Below are 12,175 nucleotides of genomic sequence, written 5' to 3'. Positions count from 1 at the left end.
AAATGTGCAATGGAGAGAGATAAACACCAGTAGTTTATCATTTTCTAATTTCTTCATATAATCTTTTGGTCATCTTTCTCTACCAAGTAGGAAGATAAACATGAAAAATTTACTTGAACGTACTTTCCTTAAGCTATTAAGGTAAAATATTGCCTCATTTATTATCGAGCTCAAAAACCTCACTATAATAATGTATTATACACCTCGATTTGGTCGTAATAATTGGTAGTAAGTATAACATTATATCCATACAGAGTTCAGTAACATGCCAATTCAGCGGTTTCTGAACGTCACCGCGAAGCGGCAAAAACCTCCCGCGGGAGGATGAAATATCGAATCATTAATAAAAAAAAAAGGTTTCTCTTCCGCAGCATCTTCAATTTAACGAGCAAAAATGTATCTTCGTTATCGTGCAATGGTTGGTAACGACGAAGCAACGCGATCTGTGTAACACAACCTTTAAGGACCAACTTCGCCGCGGATGTTCTCCTTTCAAGATGACGAGATTTATTTCGCCGCACTCGGTAGAAAAGAGAAACCCGAGAAAAGCGAATTTGTAATCTCTGATTACGTAAAATGAGTCACCTTAATTGACACGCTCGTGAAACAGGAGCGCGAACGCGAAAGAGAAGAGCATTGCACCGCTTCGTTTTCCTCACTTCACCTAATTCGTTTGAGGTGTTAATCAACGGCTATTCACAAAAACGTTCACTTTACATGGACGCGATAAAGGACATTTTAGTTACTATCTGTATTGTGCTGAAGATAACAATTCTCAACGTGACACGTTGCACAAATTTGAGCCAATATACATGAAATTGCATTTGGCTAAACAAACGTTACACCTTTAATCAACTAGCAATGATTGTTTTGTAATTATAGGTATGTAAATTGAATTTTATTTACAATTGTCAATATATAGTACCTCATTGTTTTCGAGATCCGCAATTAGCGTTGAAAAGTATACCGATTGCAAAATACTCAATTTCATACCTTTTTTTTATTAACATTATTATTATTATACCTGATATTGAAATAATATATAGTACACTGAACCAAAACTGTATGTAAATACAATAAAATATTCATCGAATTAATGAAAATTGGTTCAATGAATTTTCATAATGATTTAGGTTATAAAACTATTACTATTATATAGAATTCATTGCAAGAATGAATATATATATATATATAGTTATATAAATGAATCCAGTTATTGTATCAATGAATTAACTACATTAAGTCGGACATTGATTAACGATCATATAAAATCTGTGTATTCTAAATTAATAAAATGATTTTGCATGTATTTTATCTAATTGATATATTTACCGACTTTACAGAAGATAAAATAACATTTTTGCAAATTTCATTATGTCACGTGTTATGTGAAAATTTAATATTTAAAGTTAACGGGTATAAAAATATATATTCTCAAAATATAGATTTTTATGGGATGATAAATAGAATAATATATTGATTTTACGTGAAAAAAATTTAGACACATGTAACATTAAATAGTTTATATTTATAATGTACCTACTGATTTCGTACAAATATTTCAGGATAATATACAATATAAAGTATTATACATATATTATAATACTTTATATGTATATTATTAAGTGTATATTATTATGTATTTTTAGGATAAAGTATAAAATATTAACATTATTAAAAATCTCAAATTTCGAGGTAAATTAGTGTAAAAACCGCATGAAAGAAATGCTTGGTGAGCAACATATCTTTCCGAGAGAAAAGTGACAGGTCTCAAGTAGCGAAGGTAAGCACACTTTCTAAGGGAATAATAATGATAATCCATAATGATAATAATCAGTCATGCCCGTCATGAATCTCATGTTCGTTCAGACGAAGTGCTTGAAGGAGAAGCACGCGCGCCAGAATTTCAAAACGACGGACGTGCGCTTCGGTTTCCGTTGGAACATTCGGAGCATTCGTGTTTAATTGGAAGAAATGAAAAGTCGATACCTGGAGGGTCGTTAAAGGCGCATGAGTTCGCGGCACCGCAAATGAACCCTTATCATCGACCGACACCGTCTCGCCCTCGTGTCGCCCTCGTTCACTTGCGGCGCAATCATCCGTTTCACTCCGATTATACACCTATCGCAGTATGCTGCTTGAACGTTTGCTCGACGATCAAAATTGGTAGATCGATGCAATCGAGCGTGTAACGAATGACAGTTCAATGGAAATTTTGCTATTTCGCGGGAGAATTTGGCGACGCTGACGCAATGCATTTCGATCGCAACCGAAACAATCGCAGTTGACAGTTATGGAATCTATAATGAGCTCGCCATTAGAAGATACCACAACAATTTCAAGCTTGAAGTGTACACGTCGAACCGAGATGTTACACGACTACGGATGTAAACGACGGAAAAATATTAGAATTTTAGGGTAAAAAAACTCGGTAATTAATGGTTGTTTTCCTTCGGCTTTGACAGTTTTTTACTCGGATATTTTTTTTAGGTTCATTTCGATCTGTCGCATTGCTTGAAATCCCCCAAAATTTTTGCACTAAAGTTGAAAAAAAAGAAAGCACAAATGCTGAATGCAAAGAATGCAAGCAACGCAAACAACAGACCTATATTAACCTATTATCAACTCATCTGCAAGAATTGCAACAGCCAATAATACATATTTCCGCTTCAATATAAAATTATAAAGACAAAAGTATTAAAAAGTATCGAAATAACAAAAGTATTAAAAAGTATCGAAATAACAAAAAAAATGAATCCTACTTCTTCTTCTACATATTTAACATGAATTTTATGTTTTTTCATAAATTTTATGTGATTTGGTCAAAAATACCGTTTTTTACTTGATACTTTTTTCCGAAGTCAAAAATACCATTTTTTTACATCTCTATACACGACAAATACAGAAAATATGTACGCGGGAACTTAAAAACAGATAAGAAAGAAAGAACAAAAGAGATTAAGAAGAAGTGCTGTGTAAGAAGAACTCTAAAAAGAAAAACACAAAGATGTTTGTACGTACGGATGTAAGATACATTTGTCTTTTTACTTCAGAGCTAAGAAGCGCCATTTTTCGTACGAGGTATTGATTTAATAACAGCGGTTACTTGCAGCCACATAATGCGGAACGATCGAAGCGTAATTTACCAGAGTCTGCCGAGTAAAAGGCTCTCGAGTTAGCGTTCTCACGATTCTTCACGTTTCGCATAACAACGAAATCCTTTCGCAATAAAGAAAAAGAAAAAGGAGCAAGTACATGGAGCCCGTATGATCTCGAGCCGCAGCCGTAGAAATAAAAGTCAATCTTGCTGCCTGCTGTTGCCGCTCGTAAATCCTCGTAGAACCGAATCGCAGCTCTACCTCGAATCAAAGACAGAGAGCAGAGAGAAGAGATGCTCTGGAGAACTGCAATTTCAAGAAGGTGATTACCTTGAAAAGGAGGCCGTGTAAATAATAGTTGGACACCGCGGGGAATTGGTCCTCTATGAGCCCGCTGGGATTGCCATTCTGTTACGACCGATCTCTTGCTACTTTCAACTATCGATTAATGTATTCGCGCCGTCATCCATCTGAGTAAACTTAGTTTACACTCCTATTCTACACGACACCTAAGATGAATTCTTACTTGATGAAGATACAGTGAGTGCAAAAAGTATTTGTTTTAAAAGAACGTATTAAAAGTATTAATTGTTGGATCGTTACAGTCATAATTGTTGCACAGAATTTATGACTTCAGTGTAATTTTAAAACATTTATTTATTACGTACTTTATTAGATAAAATGATTTTAAAAAATCAATCTATTTTTTATTGATAAATTGCTAATTAACGTTTACTTATTCAAAATAAAGTTTTTTTTTATCTATTGTGAATACTCTCTTTTTCTGTATCATAATGAGGGGACACGCAATTCCGTATAAATAAATTCTACGATTGTGAGTAAAACAAATTTGTCAAGTCAATAAATAAACACAAGCTTTGATATATAAAGATAATAATAAACACATTATTTTTGATCAGCAAAAAATTTCATCAATTTACTTGCTTCTTGTACAAAAGAGCTTTACTTTCCCTTATATTTTCCTCTCGTCGGAGTTGCATCATGAATTATTGTATTTTTCACTTTGATGAAGCACATTCTTACGTACGCGACGACTAATGATTTCGATAACGATCATAAGAAAATATAACTGACTGCAGATGTACATCAAGTGTATGTCTAAAATGCCAATGCGAAGTACCCATTGTTAGTCGACATCGTTAGAGTGTTGAGGTGTGACTCTGACAATTAAATGAATGCTTTCACTTCCTCTCTTCACTGCATACTCCTGTTTCTCTCACTCGCGGTAAACTGGTACAGCCACTTATGTGAAGAAACAATCGGCCAGTTAGCCTCCGACTATCGATCGAATTTTGCAGCTTTTGTCGAGCCGCTGGCGTGAAAAGGAATGTTGGCCGTCGCATGGCAAGTGTCGTTACATGAGACAGAAAACGTGTGATATCCGATGTAAGTATCGATCAAATATCAATCAAGTATCGGCTTCCAGTATTGCAACTACTTTAGATAACGCGATCCCCAAAGTCCACGTTCGTTACTTTTCCCACTATCTACGCTAGTGAAATCCGATCAACCAGAGCGAATGTTTCGTAAATTCTACGAACGTGTGTATGTACAGTGAATGAGTTCGTTGCACGTACCGCCGCAGTAATCACTATTTACTAGCTTCGCAACGGGATTTTCAATCGGTGAAAAGTTACATGCACCACAACCGAGCGCGATAGTTTTGAGTGAATCATAAACATTGTAGACGGGCAACCGTTATAAACCAAACGAGCGATTTCGCGTTCGATAATTATTGCATTCGCGCAACGATAACGAGATTTCAAAAAGCGGAATTACACAAGCTTTCGTTTAATATTGCAGGTAAGTATTAAAGCTTTTGAGAATGTTGAAAGTTTTACTTGATGTTTAAACGATAAAATATATAACCATACACGGAGAAATTTTATATTTAAAATTACTATAATGTGGTAGCAGCTGCAGTCTTCATGTAAATTATAAGTTTAAATGCTATAGCTATTTTTTTAAAAACAATAATATAACGTAATTTTTACACTTTCTCATAGTAAAAATTTTTTATTACAAAATCAAATATACCCGGCATATTTTGTTTACGTATCATAGTAAAAATTAACTGTTTTCATGTTAGAATACGGCTAAACAAAATAATTACTTTATTTATGTGATAAAAATTAGTATTACATAGTAAAAGTTAAGTCGGAATCATGTTGTGAGAGTCCATCGAAAATACAACTTAGTAAAGTGTAATTTAAAATTGTATTAAAACTTAATATAAAATTTTCTCCGTGCAGGGTTGCAGCGCAAAAATCAAAAATGCATAAAAATAGTAGCGCATAAATAGCTTTGCAAAACAATTTTCTGATTTATGCGCTATTATTTCCAACCATTTTGAATTTTTGCGCTGCAACCCTTAAGACACTTCCCTCTTGGAGCGAACAGTCATATTTACTTAGGGGTAAATTCGCTCCAAGAGGGAAGTGCCTTCACACGGAGAAAATTTTATATTTAAAATTACTATAATGTGGTGGAAATAGTAGCGCATAAATCAGAGAATTGTTTTGCATAGTCAGAGTATTTAATTTTGCGATTTTAAACGACTTAGTGGTGAATATGACTGTTCTCTCCAAGAGGGAAGTGCCTTCACACGGAGAAAATTTTATATTTAAAATTACTATAATGTGGTAGTAGCTGTGATCTTCATGTAAATTATAAGTTTAAATGGTGTAGTTATTTTTTTAAAAACAATAATGTAACGTAATTTTTACATTTTTTCATACTAAACATTTTTTATTACAAAATCAAATATACCTAGCAAATTTTGTTTGTGTACCATAGTAAAAATTAACAGTTTTCATGTTAGAATATGGCTTAACAAAATAATTTATTTATTTATATGGTAAAAATTAGAATTACCATAGTAAAAGTTAAGTCGGAATCATGTTGTGAGAGTCCATCGAAAATACAAGACATAGTAAAGTGTAATTTAAAATTGTATTAAAACTTAATATAAAATTGTCTCCGTGTAGGAACGAAATAAATACATTCAATCACTTGATAGTCGTATATTTTTATCCGAAACATTTATTAAAATAATGTTAATTCTATTTTTAATTTGTTGAATAAAGACTTTGAATAGATAAATTCCGTTATCTTAAAAAAATAACAGAGATGATAATATAAAATATAGTATAAATATTATATACGAGGGTAGTTTTGAACCTCAACATGAAAATTATTTGTCAAAACCATTTTGGTACTACAATCATACATGTTTTGAAAAATACCTGTGAAAATTGTAGTCATTTTGGACGCTCGGTTGTTGTTTAACAGTCATTTATGCCAGTTGATGTCAGTGTTTTTGTAAAAATGGAAAAAATCGAATATCGGCATGACAAAAATTTGCAAATTAAAATCCGAATTGATTGACCACTCCCCATATTCAACAGATCTGGCTTCCAACGATTTTTCCTGTTTCTTCAAAATTTAGCTCCGAAAATAGAGATTTTCATCAAACAAAAACATTGACATCAACTGGCATAAATGACTGTCAAACAACAGCTGAGCGTCCAAAATGGCTACAATTTTCACGGGTATCTTTCAAAACATGTACAATTGTAGTATACCAAAATGGTTTTGACGAATAATGTCATTTTCATGTTGAGGTTCAAAACTTTTCAAATGACCCTCGTATAATATCATTATATTTGATCAAGTTCAAAATTTAAGCGTGACTATTGAACGATTTTTTTTAAATTGACAGAAATTAATTTAAGTGTAATTAAATGGCAGCAACTTTAGATTAACATCTCATACCAATTTTTTATAAAGTTAAATTTAAACGTGTATGTATATGTATGTGTTGACTATTATATGATTTTTTTTAATTGGCGAAAATTAGCAGAATTAATTTAATTCATTAAATAACAAGCACATTTTTAAAATTCCGCGAAACTGTCTATAGGCGCTGCTTATTGCTTTTTGACGAAAGCTACAACAATCATCGGTATCAAAATTGCGTCGAACGTGTGACCTGAACCCTACGTCGATAACGTGCGACAGTAGGTGCGCCGATAGCAGCCGATAACAAATTAATTATGGTTTAGACTGAAGCATGTTAGTCGATAGAGATCCATGATCGAGGTAATTACTGCCGAAATTCAGATCGAGTCGCGGGCATGTAACTCGAATGTAATAACCGAGGGAGACAATGCGGGGAACGGGGACAACCAACGTAATTCTAACACATCGATCGACCGAGAAGTGCATCACCGCGTATATGTGTGCGTGCGTATATGTTTAGTTTCGAGCGTTCCTCGCCGAGATGCGATTGATTACTGACAATCAGATTATGGCAATTAATAGTTCGAGTGCCATGGATCCCTTCGCTTGTAAATTAGTTCCGTTTCCGGGCAGAGGAACTCTCGGAATCCAACTTATCACCGCAAGTACGCGGACAACCGTTATCGGTCATCTAGCACAGAACCCGTGTTCTACACACACACATACACATAAACATACACACGCACGCACACGCACACACAGAGAGAGACACGCGCATACATATGTTACAAACAAGTGTCTTTCCAGATAGGCGAATAGACGTATAACATTAGGCCATTCTCTTCAGGGGGAAAGAAGAAGAAGAAAGATAAACCGGTGCAAAAGTTCAGCCAAAAAGAACAGGCCTATTATGGACGAAAATGTCAAGATGAATATTCGAAACTTTACACTATTTGCGATTTTCGATCATTTACAAACTCTCAAAGAAAGAGAGTCCAAAAGAGAGTATATCGAAGACCTGGAGCCTCCAGGTCTGGAGGCTTGAAGCAAACGAACTGGTTGTGGCCTAAGATCTTTTACATTGGCAGGGGAACCGAATAGTTGACCCCGCACGAGCAGGATGTACCCACCCGCCTAGAGGGATGCTATTTATTGCTATTAGGAAGGCGAGGACTTTGTGTCTTGGGGTGACTGGCGGAAGCGGTTTCCTCCTGGATCGGTTCTCTTCTTCACGCACGCTCAGGAACGCAGAACAAATACGTAGACGAAATAATCATTGTATTCCGTTACCGACTTGCGAGTCATTGCGATCATTTACGTATACGAAAGTTTATATTTATTTCCGACACGAACGAATTGGTCGCGACGTATTTTGAACACTTTGTGTATTGAATGCGAGCGGATTGAAATAGAATCAAAGTCGAGTTCTGATATAAAAAATCTGTCTGTAATAAAAGAGTGATGATTTTCCAAAGCAAATTACTCAGTGAGATCGTTATAGTATATTCGAATTAACAACTTAATTCCTCTCCTGTTAGAAAGAATATCGCAAATCGTAATTTTTATATTTATATGACATGAGTTGATTTCTATAGTGTTTTAGTATTTCATAAAGTATGTAATCACGTTACAATTTTAATAAATTGATTTTAAGTTTATTTTATTTTATTGTTTAAGCTTATTATTAACTGTGTTTGATCGTATAAATTAAGCTTTAATAACATTATTAATAAAATGTATTTTGTTTTGTATATATATATATATATATATATATAATAATGAATTATCTTTCGCAATAATTAAAATGTATAAATAAAAAAAAAGAAAACTGTAGATATTGAAAAAGAGTAAATGATTATAAAATATTTTATTTTCTATATTATAAATCTCATTAAGATGAGGTAAACAGTTTGATCAATTTAATTAACAATGCACAATGATAACTGAAACTTCTAATTTGATTTACGCAAATGGAATGTTCCAAATAGTAATTGAAAGTGAGCCTCGAGCATTACATTGTTTCGCATCTGCAGCATCCACACATGTCAATATTGCGAAAATAGTGTGGCATAGTACGATGCAAATCATACAAATTGAGCGGTTAGGAAATGAATGTAAGCATACTTTACTAAAACCTCATACGAAAATTGTACGCTATTAAATTTCAGACATTATAAGTTAAGAGGTTTGTTCTAAATTGTCATATCTCTCGAAGGCACAGTGTTGGAATCGAGGAAATATTTTCCATGATAACACGCGTGTGTACATAACGACTTAAAATATAATCTCATATTTTTATAATTTCAAATAACGCGAAAATCGCAAAAAAAAACGAAGAGAAAGAAAGAGGATGAAGTGCGGCTTTTATTCATACTTAAAATCCATCACTACTGGTAATACCTGATGCTTTGCCGACTTCGTTAACGAAACAATACAGCCCGATATCGTTTCCCTCTGGCTCGACCCAATCGATGAAACACGTTGGACTATTTCACAACCAAGTACTCTTGCTCTACATATCTGGCGTGCGTCCCGGGGACGCAAGCCCTCTATATAGAGTATAAACGCTATTCACACACATACACATGCGATAGGATAATGGGTTAAGTGGGGTCTACTCACGACGTCGATGAGCTGGGAGAGGCGTAGTCCCATTTTGACAGTGAGGCGATCGCTGTTGTTGCCAACAGGGCGGATGAGGCGGTTGTAGTTCGACAGCAGGTCATCGTAGAGACGCTTCGCTTCCGGATTGGCCGAGGCGCCCGGAAACGGGGCAACGAGACAGGATATGGCTGCCGCCATCGCCAGCAATCCGCCCAACCTGGACCACCATCGCCACCAGCCTTTCCCACCGTCGTTCGTCCAAGCATCCCTAAGCATCGTACGCCTTGTCCACCCCTTTAACAATAAATTACACGTCCTTTGTAATGCATGCCTCGGTACAGGGTTCGTTCATATCCCTCCTTCCTCCCTCCTCTTCCCTCACTCTATCTCTATCTATCTGATGTACACGCCAGAATCCATCTCGCATGCATCAATTATCCTGCGGCTGTTTTATGTTGCGACATTAAAGGACATTCTAACCGTGATAAAATGCAATGACTTTGCGGCAGCTCGTTCCGCGAACGGAGTAGAAATAAAGTCAACGGTAATTAGGAAATACACTGCTAATGAAACGTTTCGTGCGGAGCGAGGCAGAAATAACGCTTCGCGCGGTCAAATGCTATTTAAACATTTAATTAAAAAAAATTCGTATAAATATTAGTGCAACGCAGACCTATTATTTCAAACCATGTATTCATTATTATAAAAAATTTTTTATTGTAGCAAAGCTCTAGTGCCGGCTACAAAACAAGCTTCGTTTTAAATGTAAAGCGAACGATTTAGAGTTTTTTCGCTTAAAACGAAACTTGTTTCATTTTAGAGCTAAAAGAGAACAAAAATATTTACAAAAATGATTTATAAGCGAATGGAAAATTTCTTCAACAAAAACTTTCACCGATAATTTGAAGGCTGACCGTAAATGACTTTTTTATGAAATGATCCATAAAAAAGTCTCGAACGACGACAAATTCATGGAAAGACCTTTTCGCTTAAAATGTAAGTTTCACAGTTTGACGGTCATATCATGAAACTTATAATAAGTCGTTACTTAAGCAGATTGTAAGGCAAATGCAATATGTTAAGAATTACTTGAAAAAATTACAGATTAGCTTAAATTGCATTTAAAAGTAATATAAAAAATCAGAGACAATTTATCATCTGGATCAAAAGTTATTTCAATAAAAAATATTTTTTAGACACTCGTCCCAGAAAATCGAAAGGTCCCAGGTTCGAATTCTGGCTGAGATGATATTTTTCGCAAAAAAGTTTTTTATTTAAATTAGGGGGGGGGGGATTATATATGTGCGCGAATGGCCGAACGTTTTGGCTCGCTATTATTAGCGTCTCAGATTGATTGTGTTTAAAAGTCCGAACGTTTCGGCACACGATCACATCTGAGATAAATTAAATTCATAAACCAAGAATATTGTATTATTCGAAACATATAACCGATCCTTGACGCTCTCTACCATATTTATGTTGTACATTTACTCGGTCGGATGCTATTCCTAAATTTTTTTTGTACTCTAAACAGCAACATATGAAAATGTGTTATAAAATAATGGTCAAAATTTCAATTTTTTTATATAAGTACTTTATGAATTCACAAATATTTATGTAAAGCTACATTGAAATGCAGATATTAGTTGTTCAATAAATAAACAAAATATTTATTTGTTACTAATTGGTGAATCTCAATGAAACTATACATAAGTCATTTTTAATACTTAAAGTACTTATACAAAAATTTAGATTTTTGTTATTATTTAAAAAATTTGTTTATAACAATAAATGTAATAATAAGTAAAATAATGATCTATAAAAATGTGTTGCTCAATAAAAACGGAATGTTATGAACACAACTTTCATATGTATGTAGTTTGTTCAAAGCGTGAATATTAATATATGTGTTTTATGCCCTTACAACCTTGTTAAAATAATGAAGTTTGGTAAACGAATACAAATCATCTAAAAGAAAAATCATACACATACAGTAAATTATGATCAATTGGCAAGCAATCAGTGATAATGATTTATGATTAAACGCAATGAGTTTTACGACACACTTCTGAGATAAAGAAGATCGTATTGACAGAAAGAAATGAAACAAGTTCTAAGAAAAGCTCTTTTACGAGCACGTATAAATCTTACTTGGAACAGAAACCGAAACGATTTTGCAATTTGTCCGCTTTAGACGTGCTATGCACGTCCGACATCGTGACGTTATGAAATTAGGATACGGATAATTCGCGATATTGTACCTGTAAATTCTGATTGATCGTCATAATGCAGGTTTGATCATAAACTAGGTTATCCCAGGGAAATGACAAGCTGTTAACGGAGTGAAGATGAAATACTGTGCCATAAAATAAAATCGTAACGTATATCCGCCTTTGGGTTATTTGTTCATTGACATTCCTGCTGTGTATTTGCAGGCAGCATTTTCTTTTATGTTTATCGATCTGACATATGGTGGTTATCGACTATTAGCCTCTGCGCTATATAAACTTATTTAGTTGTCCATTTCTATTCTTGAGTGTGCTATTTTTAACTTACAATTGATTTTAGATATCCTCGTATAATGCACAACTGCATATTATAGTTTAAGGAGGTTGTAAGGAGAATGCAATATGTTAAGAATTGCTTGAAAGTTGGAACATAGCTTTATCTACAAAGCATACTTTTATGTAAATTTTTTCAGATTTTTTGAC

General features: G+C 34.2%; 1 protein-coding gene across 1 annotated transcript in view; it reads right to left on the bottom strand.

Annotated features, from left to right (window-relative positions):
- The window catches only part of nAChRalpha1 (nicotinic acetylcholine receptor alpha1), a 93,773-nt gene extending 84,033 nt beyond the window's left edge, over positions 1-9,740 (bottom strand). The window contains exon 1 of the mRNA XM_018509995.1: positions 9,483-9,740. Coding sequence (XP_018365497.1) covers positions 9,483-9,740 — 258 coding nt within the window. The remainder of the gene's footprint in view (positions 1-9,482) is intronic.
- Between the last annotated feature and the right edge of the window lie 2,435 nt (positions 9,741-12,175).

The sequence above is a fragment of the Trachymyrmex cornetzi genome, unplaced genomic scaffold (assembly GCF_001594075.2).
Source record: "Trachymyrmex cornetzi isolate Tcor2-1 unplaced genomic scaffold, Tcor1.1 scaffold321, whole genome shotgun sequence".
Classification (NCBI taxonomy): Eukaryota; Metazoa; Arthropoda; class Insecta; order Hymenoptera; family Formicidae; genus Trachymyrmex; species Trachymyrmex cornetzi.
The sequence above is the reverse complement of the archived record's forward strand: the minus strand, read 5'-3'. Positions and strand labels throughout refer to the sequence as shown.